This window comes from Phocoena sinus, chromosome 11 (genome assembly GCF_008692025.1).
Source record: "Phocoena sinus isolate mPhoSin1 chromosome 11, mPhoSin1.pri, whole genome shotgun sequence".
In the NCBI taxonomy this organism is placed as follows: Eukaryota; Metazoa; Chordata; class Mammalia; order Artiodactyla; family Phocoenidae; genus Phocoena; species Phocoena sinus.
In genome coordinates this window covers 51765846-51782373 of record NC_045773.1, presented here as the reverse complement: position 1 = coordinate 51782373, position 16528 = coordinate 51765846, and the positions used below count along the sequence as shown (strand labels likewise).

The window sequence follows — 16528 nt, the reverse complement described above, 5'->3', positions numbered from 1 at the left end:
TCCCGTGGGGGCAGACCCACAAGTACAGAGAGAATTCTTACCCCATCCACAGAGACGTAGGCCCGATCATGGACGCCATTGAAGGACGAAGAGAGGGGTGTTGGGTCGCTGCAGTCTTGAGGAAGTGTTGTTCGGTACAGCACAAACCCAAAGTACTGGTTAGAGAAGGATGCAAGAAAAAGACATCACTCTTGCCATTCACGTTAGGAGAACTTGGTGACCCTCGATCTGTGTGAAAGTGACATTTCTAAAACCAGAGGAATGAAATGCTTCCCCAGCCTCGGCAAAAATTCCATCTGAGAGAAGGGAACCGGCTTCAATCTTCGGGTCATAGAATAAAACTATCACAGCAGCGAACTGCAAGGAAGCCTGAAGAGTGTTTTGTCAAATGTCACCTCCCCTCCCACAGGAGGGAACTGGGTCCTGGAATGTGTTAAGTGATTTGCCCAGAATCACTCAGGGGGATCCCATCATATATATCCCAAAGTTATTTCTGTTACCTCAAAAACCAGAACCAAAGACAACAACAAAAGGCAAACGGCAACAGAATGCTCGGTAAAACATTCTCCAGATTCTTGGGCTAAATCCGCTCTAACATACAAAACAAGAGTCAATCAGAAACTGTTTAAAGTGAAGGCACGAGGGAAACCGACAGAGATGGGGGTGTAACCTGTCGCTAAGTCAGTAAGTACTTTGAGAGCTGGGATCCCTGGTCCGAAAGGAAGGCCCCAACCATCAGCCTCGGTTCGTGGCTCCCTGCTGTGGCCATTAGCTGGGGGAGGTGGATAAATCCTGAGTCATACAAGACAGCTCAAATGGAAATCCAGCAGGGAACAGAGACAAAGTTCCCTACTCCTCGGGCCCCAAAAGCAAGAAAGTGCACCCCAGGTAAGTGGAGAGATGCCTTGCAGGAGTGGAAGGAAACCGCTAACACACGTTCCTGTGTTGCAGGAAAGTGCTGAACTCAAGAAATGCTATTGCTGTCGCCAGCCAAACCTTCAAGTGCAAGGATGCCTACCTCCCAGACTCCAAATCTCCATCTCTCTCTTGTTTTTATCTTTTGAAAGTACCAAAGTGGTGAGTCCTAACTCAGAGGCCGAGGAAAACTTAGCCAGGGGTTTCCAGGAGGGGAGCAGAAGCTGAGATGCTTCCTGCAAAGGCAAAGCTGAGGCCTCTGGGGATGGGGTGGGGGGCAGCTGCAGGGGTACCAGGGCTGCACCCCAATCCCTGCAGCTGTGCCCGCCAAAGGGTTTGCTGGAAATAAATCTTCTATGGGCTTGTCTCAGATCTGAAACAGCCAGGGCCCAGGAGCCCCACCCGATCTGAGAGCACTGCCTTGGCCAGAGATGAGAGAGCAGAAGGGGTCTGAGGAAGAACAAGGGCTGCCGGTGTCTACACATGAACCTGGGATTCACTTCCCAGGTTCCTACTGCTCTGTGTCGTGTCTTGTCTGATGTGCTCAGACCCTACTAGGTGGAGAAGACAGGTAGATGAAAACGTGGACGTACAGTCAGTGTGTGTTAGAACCAGAGAAAGAACCTACCCAACCCTGAGGAAGAAGTGTGGGGTGGGGAGCTTAATTATTCATTTTTATTTATCACAAAGCAGTGCTGTTGGAGTGAAATCACAAGTATAACAATAGTAACTGGAGGCAAAATACGTTAAAGTGAGATCAGATGCGCTATTATTCCCTCGAGAAGGTGATCTCTCCGGGAAGTCAGAAAGGAGGGCTGAGATAACTTTCCATTTCAAAAAACAGGGCTGAGATCCTAAGTGATCAAACTGAACATTGAACCAAAGGCAAAAAGTGACCTCAAGGGCATCCTGAAATGATGTCCTGAGAAGAACACATCACTGCTGTCACGTTTGCGCCAAAAATGTTTCACTGAATCTAACCAGTGAGGGGCCGTATACAAAACTGGGCTGACCTCTTCAGACATGTCCATGTCATGAGAGAAAGAAAAAAAGACTCAGGAACCGTTTCGGAGGAAAGAAGACAACGTGTGATCATGGACTGGAAACTGGACTGAAAGAAGACAATGTGTGATCATGAACTGGAAACTGGACTGAAAAAAAGTTAAGCTATAAAGGACACCATGGTAATGACCAGGGCTACCTGACTTCGGAATGTGTATTAGGTAATAAGATTGTATCAATGCTCAATTTCTTTCTTTTTTTAAAAATAAATTTATTTATTTTAAAATTTTGGCTGCGTTGGGTCTTCGTTGCTGCGCGGGCTTTCTCTAGTTGTGGTGAGCTGGGGCTACTCTCTGTTGCAGTGTGCGGACTTCTCGTTGCGGTGGCTTCTCGTTGCGGAGCACAGGCTCTAGGCACACGGGCTCAGTAGTTGTGGCTCGTGGGGTTAGTTGCACCGCGGCATGTGGGATCTTCCCGGACCAGGGCTAGAACCCGTGTCCCCCTGCATTGGCAGGTGGATTCTTAACCACTGTGCCACCAGGGAAGTCCCAATGCTAAATTTCTTAAGGGTGATCATTATTTATGGTCGTGTAGGATAATGTCTTTTTTAAAAATATATGCTGTAATATTTAAAGGTGAAGTGTCATGATGTTGACAACTACCTCAAACTGCTGAAAAAAAAAGCAGTTGACTGCGTATACACACAGAGAAAGATAAAGCAAGTGAAGTAACTGTTAACACTTGGTGAATCCAGGTGAGAGCTTTACGGGTGTTTGTTGTACTATTCTGGCAAGTTTTCCAAAATAAAAAGTTGGGGGAGGGCTTCCCTGGTGGCGCAGTGGTTGAGAGTCCGCCTGCCGATGCAGGGGACACGGGTTCGTGCCCTGGTCCGGGAAGATCCCACATGCCGTGGAGCGGCTGGGCCCGTGAGCCATGGCCGCTGAGCCTGCACGTCCGGAGCCTGTGCTCCGCAACGGGAGAGGCCACAACAGTGAGAGGCCCGCGTACCACAAAAAAAAAAAAAAAAAAAAAAAGTTGGGGGAAACTTTTACAATAAAGATGGGGCTGTGGCCTGGAGATTAAACACACACACACACACACACACACACACACACACACACACACACGATGTACTGTTCTTGTTCTCTTCAAAAGCAGGAAAAAGAATCTCTAATAACCTAATCTATTAAGAACACAGTCCTTCTACCTTTGAGCTAAGGACAAATAATTGTCTTTTTTGAGTAATAAAATAGTGGTTTTCCTCTGATACCTTATAAGAAAGATTAATTATGTCTTAAATATACTCAATTTATAGCTTGTACAGAATTATGCTGAAGCAGGTTGAGCTACAACCTATCTGATAATAAGAAATGGGGGGAAAACACAGGAAAGATCAGCTCACCACGTAGTACTTAGAACTAAAGAGAGCGTGGAGATCCATGGTTAATTTATGTGGGGTCTGATTTATCTACTTACCGTTTTGGTCTCTGTGTTCAGAACAGGCAGTGCAGAAAGCACATTTTTGCAAGTAGAAAAAAGGTGAAGCATTACCTTTGAAGGCCTACCTGTTTCACCTGGATAAATGTCAAGGGATAAACGCTTTTTACGGGTCCAGAGGGACACAGAATGTCGAGAGCTTCCTCCACTGTCTTTAACTGAAAAGAAACAAAAGCAGCATTCACTCACTGTCACCCCTCCCTGGTAATCACAGTAGAGAATAACGTCATTGACCAACCCCTAAATAAATTGAAATGGTTCAAATTCTACTTAGTGCTGTCCCCCAGTCACCTTCAATCAATTCCATCTATTCCTTAACTCTGGATGAAAACTGACGGATGATAAACTTAAAAATAGTTTCAAACATACCTATCTGCAAACACAACCTCCTGTATATGAAAGGCCCTTAAAATGCATGGAAACCAAAGCTCCGTAAGCCTTCCCACCACTCCCAATGAAGTAGCTCCGACTGTGCCCTCCTCTGAATTGGTCTGCTGCATGTTTCCCACGCCTGTATCACTTTCCAGTTGTTTATACCACTGCTGTCCTTGCTGACTGTGAGCTCCTTAAGGGCAGGGTCTGTACTGAGCTTACCTCCAATGCCGGCACAAGGTAGACACTCAATTCATACTTATAATTGTGTATTCTTGCAGCTCATGGTGTTTATTCTGATGCAATAACAACAATGATAATGGCTACAAGCTCTGGCTGCCTCCAGGGGAGACATCACTTTACCCGCATACCTCACTGAATCCTCACAACGCCGGGAAAAGCAGGCATTATGGTCCCTTTTTAGTAAAGAAGAAATGGGGCTCAGAGCAGCTCACTTGAATCAAGGCGCAGACAGGATTTGCAGTTAGGTTTGGCTCCAAACCCAGGGCTTTCCCTAATACGATACTGGTCAGGAATTTTTTTTTTTTTTTTTTTTTTGGTACGCAGGCCTCTCACTGCTGTGGCCTCTCCCGTTGCGGAGCACAGGCTCTGGACGTGCAGGCTCAGCGGCCGTAGCTCAAGGGCCCAGCCGCTCCGCAGCATGTGGGATCTTCCCAGACCGGGGCACGAACCCATGTCCCCTGCATCGACAGGCGGACTCTCAACCACTGCGCCACCAGGGAAGCCCCGGTCAAGAATCCATCAATTCAGCTGAGTGGGTGCTCTCCCACTTGGACAACTAAAGGAACTCAACTCATGGTGAAAGCTTTTATCCTATATAACTATGTTCTACTTAAACTTCATTTAGTTATATGCCAATTTGCTATCTTCAATTGTATATATTTAGTTTCTGGTCTCACAATTTTCCTTCCTGGTAAACAAAATGTGCTCTGGTACTAAGGTAGCTATGTTTTAGCAATGTTGTTGTTTGAAACATTTGCAGTTATTTTCTGTTGCATAAAAATAAAATTTTCACAGCTCTGTAAAGACATAAACCGGGACTTCCCTGGTGGCACAGTGGTTAAGAATCGCCTGCCAAGGGCTTCCCTGGTGGCGCAGTGGTTGAGAGTCCACCTGCCGATGCAGGGGACACGGGTTCGTGCCCCAGTCCGGGAAGATCCTACGTGCCGCAGAGCAGCTAGGCCCGTGAGCCATGGCCGCTGAGCCTGCGCGTCCGGAGCCTGTGCTCTGCAATGGGAGAGGCCACAACAGTGAGAGACCCACGTACCGCAAAAAAAAAAAAAAAAAAAAGAATCACCTGCTAATGTAGGGGACACAGGTCTGATCCCTAGTCCGGGAAGATCCCACATGCCGTAGAGCAACTAAGCCCGTGCGCCACAACTACTGAAGCCCATGCACCCTAGAGCCCGTGCTCCGCAACAAGAGAAGTCAACACAATGAGAAGGTCATGCTCCGCAACGAAGAGTAGCCCCTGCTCGCCACAACTAGAGAAAGCCCACGCGCATCAGTGAAGACCCAGCACAGCCAAAAATTTAAAAAGTTTTTAAAAAGACTCAAACCAACCCTTTTCTTAAGTAGTAGTAGCAATGAAGAAGTAGAAGATACTCCCTTTACAAGTGTGATTAAAGTTTGGTTAATCTAAAGCAAGATTCTATCAGGCAGAGAGACCACATTCTTTGTAAATCATAACACACCTATCCGACACTAGGTGGAAAATGTTACAAGAGCTCAACCAACGAATAATACATCAAAGGGCTTCATGAATGGAAAAATTATACAATCATGTTTGGTATTTTGCTTAAAGATAAAAACTTATGATGCTATTTTAGAATTATCAAGATTCTTAAGAAATATGTAACTTTTTTTCCTTGTGAGTTAACCCATGTAGGAGTTAGGGATTATCAGAGGGGAAAACCTGAAGACACAGATGGTCAAAACAAATTGATTTGGGCTACGTCACTCCTATCAAATGAAACCTCACTTCTTTGTCTCTTTCCCTAGAATAAAATGGTCTTCACTCATATTTATGATTCATTTCTAGCTTTCCCCCCTGATGTCCCAATTACCATATATAAGCCACAAGCCACGAGGACATCATTTTGAGATGAAGGGGAGTGTATAATTGAGGGTTAATGTCTGTGCCTTTTGAGAACCCCCTTTGAGAAAGGTGAATTATAGAAAAGAACATCACCAGCCATAACAATAAGGTGCACGTTATTCCCACAAGGGCTCCTAGTGCTGCTTTTGACATGGATAATGGAACCAAAATGATCTAAGAATGCCCGCTCGTGCCCCATGTGCTCACCCTGTCAACATGCACACAGAGTCTCTCACCTCCCGTGTCCCTGTTTTCCCAGAAACATCATCCACCCCATCAGTCTCACAGAAAACAAGTTCACAGAAAAATAACGAACCGATTCCCCAGCATAACGCTTTCACTCACGACTGCTGAATTCCACTTCCTCACTCTCAATGTTCCTGTCATTTTGTTTTTTCTTACCTTTTTCAGACCAACTTTTCCATATGCAAACTTCGGTGTGGATGGAGGGATAGGGCCTTCAGGTACTTTTTCAAACTATAAACCAGAGTGGGAAAAAAACAGAAAAGAAAAACAGCTGTTAAACTCTCAGAAACATATCTATACAATTCATGTTTCAAAAGGAGGGTCAAAGAGTCAAACAACAGTGCCAGTGATTTTTGGAAAGGCAAAGGAACCAAAAACTCTCCCCCAAACAGAATCTAAGTGTATATCTTTGTATGTCTGTTCTTTAAGCTCCAGGAATCATTCAAATAATTATAGAACAAAAGACTTCAAACCGAAAGCAAAAACAAGTAGAGAGAATAAAGGTGACAGCAGAAGATTGAAGTGGAGGAGAAAAGGAAAAAGGTACATGGTAAAACGGACTCTGAAGGGAGGGAGTTTACAGTAGGAAAAGATGGTATTTGCAGATTAAATCTCATTGGTAGATTAAAGTTTGGTGTCAATGTTAAATTTGCTGTGGTTATATAAGAGCATATTCCTGCCTATTCTTACAAAATACACACTCAAGTATTTAGGGGTAAAGGGTCCTGATGTCTGCAACCCTCCAGAGGTTTAGGGAACACACGGGCTTGGCGAGGGGCAAATGATGACGCAAATAGAGTGAAATGTTGACAGGGGTGAATCTGGGTGTGGAATATACAAGTGTTCTTTGTAATATTCTTAGTCTTGAAACTTTTCTGTAAGCTTGAAATTATTTTTAAATAAAAAAATTTAGAAAATAAAAATAATTTATTTTCTAAATAAAATATTAAATATGTACACACACAGAGTCACACACACAATTTTTATTAACATCAGAAGGTATGGGTGTAATTCCCAGGTCTTAAAAACGTCTATGTCCATCTGGAATCTCCAAGTAGGTTGTATTATGATCTGTCAGGATCCTTACAGTTCTTTCTTTCCTCCTTTCTCCCTTCCTTCCTTCCTTCCTTCCTCTCTCTTGCTCTCTCTGCTTCCCTTTTTAAAAGTAGTAAAAAAGAAGAGGATAAAACACTGCTATATTAAAAAGCGATAGTCTCCTGACTCACTATTCTCTTAGCTCTGTTCTTCAGAGGAAACCATTTTAAAATCATTTAATTCTTCCAATTTTTGCTTCTTTTAGTCTCTAAATAATATACTCATCTGCTATTTCTTGTTCAATCAATTTAAAGCATGATTATTGATTTCTTTAATACATGGGATTTAGCTCAGCTGTACTCTTCTGGGTATCTCCCTTTCTTACCAATGTGGTTATGTCATTTTCACTTTCTCTACTGGTTAAATTTGTAGCTTTAAATAATATCATATACTTATATCTCAGTTCTAACCAACTAAGACATCCCTTGTGTCCACACATTTAAAGATAAGGCTATTTGCACGCTTTGCTGAGCTCTCCTCTCCACTCCCACCTCCAAACCATCAACTTTACTTTTTACATTGTCAAGGTTAAAGGTCTAGTCTATAGCCATAAGTCCTCCCTTCAAGTGTACATTGACTCTAAATTAAAAATCAGGGCTTCCCTGGTGGTGCAGTGGTTAAGAATCTGCCTGCCAATGCAGGGGACACGGGTTCAAGCCCTGGTCCAGAAAGATCCCACATGCCGCGGAGCAACTAAGCCCATGTGCCACAACTACTGAGCCTGTGCTCTAGAGCCTGCGAGCCACAACTACTGAGCCCATGGGCCACAACTACTGAAGCCCTCGCACCTAGAGCCTGTGCTCTGAAACAAGAGAAGCCACCTTAATGAGAGGCCTGTGCACCACAACAAAGAGTAGCCCCCACTCGCTGCAACTAAAAAGAAAGCCTGCATGCAGCAACCAAGACCCAACACAGCCAAAAAAAAAAAAAACCCACCAATGTTCACATTATTATAATTATATAAATATTGCTCTCTGCACAGCTAAGTGGCGAATATGTACTGGGATGGCATGTTCTCTCTCCTTGTAGATGATTTTTTTCTCTTCTTTTCCCTGGGGTTTCTAATTGCTTTCTTTTTTTCTTGTCTGCCGTTGGGTTAATACCTCTTTAGGTTGTTCCAAATTTCCAGAGATGGTATCAAGTTCCTCCCACCACTCTTTTCCCCCACTAGAAAACTTCCTACTGGAACCCTCAGTCTTCCTGCTCCAAGGCTTGACAGTCAAGGATTTTTTTTGAACTTTTATATTTTATTTATTTATTTATTGTCCCGCCGCATGGCTTGTGGTATCTTGATTCCCTGACCAGGGATTGAACCTGGGCCCACAGCAGTGAAAGCGCCGAGTCCTAACCACTGGACCACCAGCAAATTCCCTGAGAGTCCAGGATTCACCTTCATTATTCTTCTGGCTTTTCCCTCCTGTTTCTAGGCTCTCATGACTTCCTCATTTCACTAGAGAAATCTCAAGTAACTTCCTAAGGACTGGTACATGGGAGGTAAACTTCCTGAATCTTTGCAATGTCTGAATATGTCACCTTTAATTAATAATTTGGATGAGTATAGAATTCTATATTGAAAATCATTTTCCCTTAGAATGACAAGGGTACTGTTCTGTGTCCTCTATCACCTGCTGTGGCTCATGCCAGTCTCATTCCTGAAAAAGGTGACCAGCTTTTTCTCTCTAGAAGCTTGTAGGCTGTTTATCCTCGATGTCCTAAATTTTTATAAGGATGTGTCTGGATACAGATGTTTTTTACATTCATTATGCTAGGCAACTCAGATATCCTTTCCTGTTTTGGAAAAAAAAATCTGTACTGTTTCTTTGATGTTTTCTTTTTCTCAATTTTTTTTCCCCTTCCTTGTAAGTAACCTGCACATCCTAGATTCTTCCTCTGTATGTCTTATATATTCTCTCTTGTTTCCATCTCTGTCTTCTGGTTCTAATTTCTAGGATATTATTTTTAATTTCCAATAACTTTTTCTTGGTCTCCTTTATCCAAGTATCCTGTTCTTATTTTATGGATGCAATGTCATCTCAAATCTCTCTAAAGGATATAAATTTGAGAAAGTTTGCTTTGTTTTGTTTAAGATCTCTCCTTTCTCCTGAATTCTCTGTTGCCTTTAGGGTTATTTTTCTGTTTATTTCATCTTGGTCTTTGTCTTTCCCTTTGCAGGTTTTACGGATGTGCTCAAACATCTGGCCGTCATCCTTAGTTGTCTATTCATATTTAACGGCAATACAGATGATGCGCTAGCATTTGCACACCAGCTTCTCTCTGCCAGTCTTGCTCTGGGTACAGGAGCCAGGCTTGTGCAGTTGGGAGCTTTGTTTTAGGGTGACTTGGCAGGGAGTCAGACATAATATATGGGGTCTTTGCTCTGGGGCTGTTTTTTTTTTTTTTTTTTTTTTTTTTTTTAAAAAAAAATCCTCTGATTTTCTAACTGATAGAAAGATGCTTCCCTGATGGATAGTCTATTTCAAAGTGGGGTGAAGAAATGAAGGACATGACAGGAAATATGTAGAGTTTCATCAGCCTTCCCATTTTCAGCTTTCATTTTCATCCTTTTCATTTCCACCCTTTCATTTCCATGCCTGCATTTCCAGGGCCCTGGCTCTCCAGGGTTCTTTAAGGCCGATCTCTCCCTGTTCCCTGTTCCTATAACCAACTCCCTTTCCATCATCACTGGGAACCTAGATTTTCTTATCCTACTTCTTCAGTCACCATTGCTCCACCTATTTTTGTTTCCCAGAAATCCGCTGAAATCTCTCATGCATGGACAGCTCCCCTCTTGTTGGCTTCATTAGAAAAAAAAAAAAAATCCTTTTTTATCATTTAGTAACATTTTGGAAGGGAGAAGAGACAAATATGTAGACAGACAGCCATCTTGAACTGGGAACCCTTTGTATTTCTAATATTCTATGAGTCTATATTTCTGTGAAAAATTTTTTGAAAGATCATATTAAAAATGATCTTCATGGGGCTTCCCTGGTGGCGCAGTGGTTGAGAGTCCGCCTGCCGATGCAGGGGACACGGGTTCGTGCCCCGGTCTGGGAAGATCCCACATGCCGCGGAGCGGCTAGGCCCGTGAGCCATGGCCACTGAGCCTGCGCGTCCGGAGCCTGTGCTCCGCAACGGGAGAGGCCACAACAGTGAGAGGCCCGCATACCGCAAAAAAAAAAAAAAAAAAAATGATCTTCATGACTCATAGTAACATGAATGTGAGGCCAGAGTTACTGCTAATCTTAGAGTAAGATGTAAGATCTCTCTTCCCAGCTTTCCCTGAAGTCTAGACCACATTCTTTCTCCTTTGTAAGCTGACCCACTCCATTCCCCCCCACCCCCATTCTGGTCAGTAAAATAAGTAAACACAAATCCACAGAGGAGACCTGACAGCTGTACAATTCGTTTTCTGAGGTCCCCTATTCACTGCACATGGGAGTGACCATGGCACATCTGACTCCTGAGCCAGGACTGCAATCCCTCTACCACATAGGAAGAAAGAGTCACCGCACAGACACCTTTATTCAACCTACATTCAGCCAGTTCTCTCATCTTATTTACTACTCACAAAGACCTTCATAGCTAGTTATTATATTTCCTTTTTAGAGCTGAGACTGAGGAACTTGCTCAAGATTTTAAAGAGGGCAAGGGAGGGAGCTGGGACTTTGACTCCAAGTCTAGTGTTGTTTCTACAGCTCCATCTTGACTCCTTTTTTGCTGAACAATAATAGAGTAGAAAGTGTCTTACCCCATAATTCCAAAACCAAAAAATCCCACAAAACCTTCTCTCTTCTAGTTTTCCTCCTACACCCCCTCCCCACTTAAGCACACATAAAGAAAGGAGGTAATTTTGTAATTTGCTACTGCCACTTACCAAAAGCACTTTTTTTTTTTTTTTGCAGTACGCGGGCCTCTCACTGTCGTGGCCTCTCCCGTTGCGGAGCACAGGCTCTGGACGCGCAGGCTCAGCGGCCATGGCTCACGGGCCCAGCCGCTCCGCGGCATGTGGGATCTTCCCGGACCGGGACATGAACCCGTGTCCCCTGCATCGGCAGAAGGACTCTCAACCACAGCGCCACCAGGGAAGCCCCAAAAGCACTTTTGACATGACCAAATAGTAACAATAATTTTATTTACTTGCATATTACAGTCAAACGAATATGACAGAATTTACCTATGGTTATGTATGGTTTACATAACCATAACCTTTCAATATTAGGAGTTGAATTATTTCCAAATTTTGATATTATAAATAATATTGCAATGAACAACTTCATGTCTATAGCATTTTCCACGTTCAGAATGTTTTTTAATAAAGTTCCAAGTGAGGGGTCATTAGGTCAAATGATATAAGCATTTTATATGATTCTTTTTTTTTTTTTTTTTTTTTTTGCGGTACGCGGGCCTCTCACTGTTGTGGCCTCTCCCGTTGCGGAGCACAGGCTCTGGAAGCGCAGGCTCAGAGGCCATGGCTCACGGGCCCAGCCGCTCCGCGGCATGTGGGATCTTCCCGGACCGGGGCACGAACCCGTGACCCCTGCATCGGCAGGCGGACTCCCAACCACTGCGCCACCAGGGAAGCTCTATATGATTCTTAATATAGTGTATGCCAAAGCTTTCACCAAATGTCTATACTTGTTTATGTCTTTTGCCCAATTATCTAATTGGATCTTGAATTTTTAATCAGTGGTATGAGTTCATTATATTCTCATTATTAAGCCTCCATGTGTCTATTCCACTTGCCACAATCTTCTGTCTTTAAAAAAAAATTATAGTGAATTTTCATTGATTATCATACAGCAAAATTCGAATCTTCTGTCCAACTAATTAATATGTCAGAAAAGAAATAGACAAATATGCCAAAATATTATACTTCTGAACCTTTATTTCTCCATAGTAATTTGTACTTTAATCATAGTTTTAAGAGCAGTCATAAATACTGCTTCTTATCCTACCTGTTTAGATGGACAAATTCAACATGGGAAGCAGCTCTTTTCCCAGTGTAATCCAATAGATTCAATGGTGACCAACTTTTCTTTTCCCAAGATCTCTAACGTTTTCATTCATTTATCTCTAACAAGCTCTTAGGAAGTACTTTGGGAAATTCCCTGGCCAGAGTTTAGGACTCCACGCTTTTACTGCCAGGGCCCGGGTTCAGTCCCTGGTCAGGGAACCAAGATCCCACAAGCCGCGGCAAAAAAAAGGAAAGTACTTTGTGTCAGGTCTTACGCTTGGTACTAAGGATAATAACAGCCCCTAGTCCAGAGTGAGAATGTATAAACAAGTTATATTAGCAAACTAGGAGAAGTTGTGTCTTCAAGATTTCCACAGTATATAATGTGGTGACGGAAAACAAAGTGTGACTAAATTTTCAGAGAGACGAATCAAAGACAAACCCCAGAGAAGGTAAAGAGATGTGTCCTCATTTTCCAGATGGATAAGGGCAGAGGGACCAGTTTGTGCAGAGGCCAGGAGCTGTAAACTGCACCTCCTGTAAAATTCTAGAAATTTATGTACCTTCATTTTAAGGCTAGAGATTCACATATAAGAAAGTGAGAACTGAATAGCACAGGGAACTATATTCAATATCTTGTAATAACCTATAATGGAAAAGAATCTGAAAAAGAATGAAAAAGTACTGAATCACTTTGCTGTACACCCCAAACCTGACACAACATTGTAAATTAACCACACTTCAATATTTTTAAAGTGGTACCCAAAAAAAGGGGGAGAATTGAAAGATGAGGCTTGATGAAAACAGGGGCAGAGTCATGGAAGGCATCCTGACCAGATCAGCATTTCAGAGAAACCACTCTGGAAGACAGACTAGAAAAGCCAGGTCTGTAGGAAATGAATAGACTAATGCCACAAGAGTACAGGTGACGCTTTAAAAGACTATTTGGATTAGCAGATGCAAACTATTATATATAGGAAGGATAAACAACAAGGTCCTACTGTATAGCACAGGGAACTATATTCAATATCTTGTGATAAACCGTAATGGAAAAGAATATGAAAAAGAATATATATATATATATATATATATATATATATATGTATAACCGAGTCACTTCTGCTGTAGCAGAAATTAACACAATGTTGTAAATCAACTGTACTTCAATACATTTTTTTAAAAAAGACTAACATTCATTAAGTAATATTCACGTCGAAATCCTTAATTATCAGACGTAAACACTGTGTCCACCAGCAACATGGATCATCAAGAGACAGCTGTGTCTACCCATTGAGCTAATGTCATTCCAGCCATAAACCAAGAAGGACTATCAATCAGCCAGTGTAGACTGGTCCTGGGTCAAGTCTCAAACTTCATTAAGCTTCTGAGGTACTGAAAATCACAATGGCCATTCTGTCATGTCCAGTCCCCGCCCAGCCTCACTACCACCCTCATGGAATTCCGAGATCCCCTCCAGTCATCAAGGTCCTCAACTACAACTTAATTTCTGCAGAATGACCCATCTTCAGAAATTCAGCTGGACTCATCTTTGATGGAATCCCTATGAAGAACTGGAACAAAACTCTTTAAAAAATCGGTCTGAAATTCATTCAAAAGCATACAAAAATAAACTCACCACTGCCCCTCTCAGGAATTGCTACCAAGGAGGAGGGCGCTACCCTATAGTATTATGCTTCATCCTCGAGGTCAAGGTGTTAACCGCGTCTGGTTGAGTTTTACCCACACCAAAGAGAATACATTTAAAAATGCAAATATCACGAGCTTTGTCATGCCTTGAAGAGTCCTGTGTAAGGGCTGCCTGGAGTCTTCACCGCTGAGCACAAGCTTGTGCAGTCTGCTGGGAAATTCCCATCTCTGGGAGTCCATGTCAGTGAAAGAGACTGTCCATCTCCACCCAGCTTACTCTTGAGATGGAGATGAACTAAAGAAGATACCCATTCGACTTTTTAAGTCTTTGGTGAAGGAAAGAGGCAGGAAGAGCTATATATGGGGGTATTTATGATCCCATTTCTTTTCCTCGATGCAGACAAATACTTTGAATACCATCTAACAAACCATCGAAGTGAACATCTACAAAGGCTCATAAGAAAGAGCTCACTTTTAAAGTCGTTCATTTCTCTCTTCCAAACCTGAAATATCAAAAAAGAGAAGTGGGGAAAGATGACCACATCTTAAGCTGCAATCTATCATAAGCTACTGCATTACATTAATTTCTGAAGACTCTGTCTCCTTCATGGGTTCATTTTACTGTGGCCACTGGTTAAATGCTTGGGATCCTCTGGGTTTGTCTTTTGCTTGGCCCGCTGCCCTTCTTACTCAGCTTCTGCGTGCAATCTCAACCTCTCCTGGACTTCAGCCTCCACCTCCACAGTGAGTGCAGAATCCGTGCCTAACGGATTCTTCCTGGAGCTTCTCATTCTTAAGTGAGGTGCTTGCCAGACAGACACCTCCACCTGGATGTCCTCAGAGGCACCCTGAGCTCAACTTGCTTCTCCCTCCCCCTTCCCACCTGTGCCTTCTCTGCAACCCTCAATGTTAGCTGTTGACCCCAATACCAATCTAGTTATCCAACCAAGGTTGTAACCTGGACAAATCAATGACTCCTCATTCTTCCTCACACCTCACACCAGCATTCAGCCAGTTGCCAAATTCCACCAGTTTTACCTCCTGAATATTTTTCAAATCAACTGCTTCCTCTCCACTCCCCGTTGGCCCCGCCATCATCTAACTCCTAGGTTACTGCAGCAGCTGCTGAACTCATCTTCTGCAGCCAGAAGTGCCCCAAGGGAGGGTCCTAGCAGTGCATTCTCATGGTCATAGGTTTTTGTAAAATTTGCAGAAGTAATGCAATTTAACCACAAAAGGCTAAGACCCTCGCCTCTTTCCGCTCCAGCTTTCCTGTGTTAAACATCCTCTTGGGTCAGGAGGCTTTAGAGTGGCTACAGGCATCTTTGAGATTCAACCAAAGGAGAGCTGAGGTGGGGATTTATTTAATTGGGGCACAGAATATATTTACAAGGTTCACTGTCACTCCTATGAATAGGTAAATTATTGCTAACAGATTATGCTGACTCGCAATATGATTGTGCTCTAAGGCATCCAGCTCCAGAAATATGTGGGTTGTGGAGGGGAAACAGGGTTTAAAATGTTATGGGGCCAGATCATCAAAAAATCTACAAACAATAAATGCTGGAAAGAGTGTGGAGAAAAGGGAACCCTCTTGCACTGTTGGTGGGAATGTAAATTGATACAGCCACTATGGAGAACAGTATGGAGGTTCCTTCAAAAACTAAAAATAGAACTACCATACGACCCAGCAATCCCACTACTGGGCATATACCCTGAGAAAACCGTAATTCAAAAAGAGTCATGTACCACAATGTTCATTGCAGCTCTATTTACAATAGCCAGGACATGGAAGCAACCTAAGTGTCCATCAACAGATGAATGGATAAAGAAGATGTGGCACATATATACAATGGAATATTACTCAGCCATAAAAAGAAACTAAATTGAGTTATTCGCAGTGAGGTGGATGGACCTAGAGTCGGTCATACAGAGTGAAGTAAGTTAGAAAGAGAAAAACAAATACCATATGCTAACACATTTATATGGAATCTAAAAAAACAAACAAACAAAAATGGTCATGAAGAACCTAGGGGCAAGACGGGAATAAAGATGCAGATCTACTAGGAATGGACTTGAGGACATGGGGAGGGGGAAGGGTAAGCTGGGACAAAGTGAGAGAGTGGCATGGCCATATATACACTACTAAATGTAAAATAGATAGCTAGTGGGAAGCAGCTGCATAGCACAGGGTGATCAGCTCGGTGCTCTGTGACCACCTAGAGGGGTGGGATAGGGAGGGTGGGAGGGAGGGAGATGCAAGAGGGAAGAGATATGGGGATATATGTATATGTATAACTGATTCACTTTGTTATAATGCAGAAACTAACACACCATTGTAAAGCAGTCATACTCCAATAAAGATGTTTTAAAAAATGTTATGGGGCCAGGACATGTCTACAGAAATTTTTTCCAAATATTACAGCTCACGCATGAAAGAATTTGAGAGAGATCTCCCCAGTTTAGATAACAATCCTAAATATTCATATAACGCTATCAGTAACAAAATGTGAAGCTTTCCTGTTTTTCTAAACTATCAATACTAAAAAACAGATTTCAATCAGTCACACTTGAGAGAGATTGCCAGTCTCTCTAGAGAAGATTACAAACATTGTTATCATCCGAAGAGACAATAAAACAGCATGCAGCCAAAAGAATATAAGGAAAGAAGGATGACAGAA

General features: G+C 42.8%; 1 protein-coding gene across 3 annotated transcripts in view; it reads right to left on the bottom strand.

The window, feature by feature from the left end:
* The window catches only part of GLB1 (galactosidase beta 1), a 90902-nt gene that overhangs the window by 21927 nt on the left and 52447 nt on the right, over positions 1-16528 (bottom strand). For all 3 annotated transcript variants that reach the window (XM_032648559.1, XM_032648560.1, XM_032648561.1), the window contains exons 11-13: positions 6308-6382; positions 3483-3572; positions 42-155 (exon numbers count right to left, since the gene is read on the bottom strand). In XM_032648559.1, the coding sequence (XP_032504450.1) occupies positions 42-155; positions 3483-3572; positions 6308-6382 (279 nt within the window). The remainder of the gene's footprint in view (positions 1-41; positions 156-3482; positions 3573-6307; positions 6383-16528) is intronic.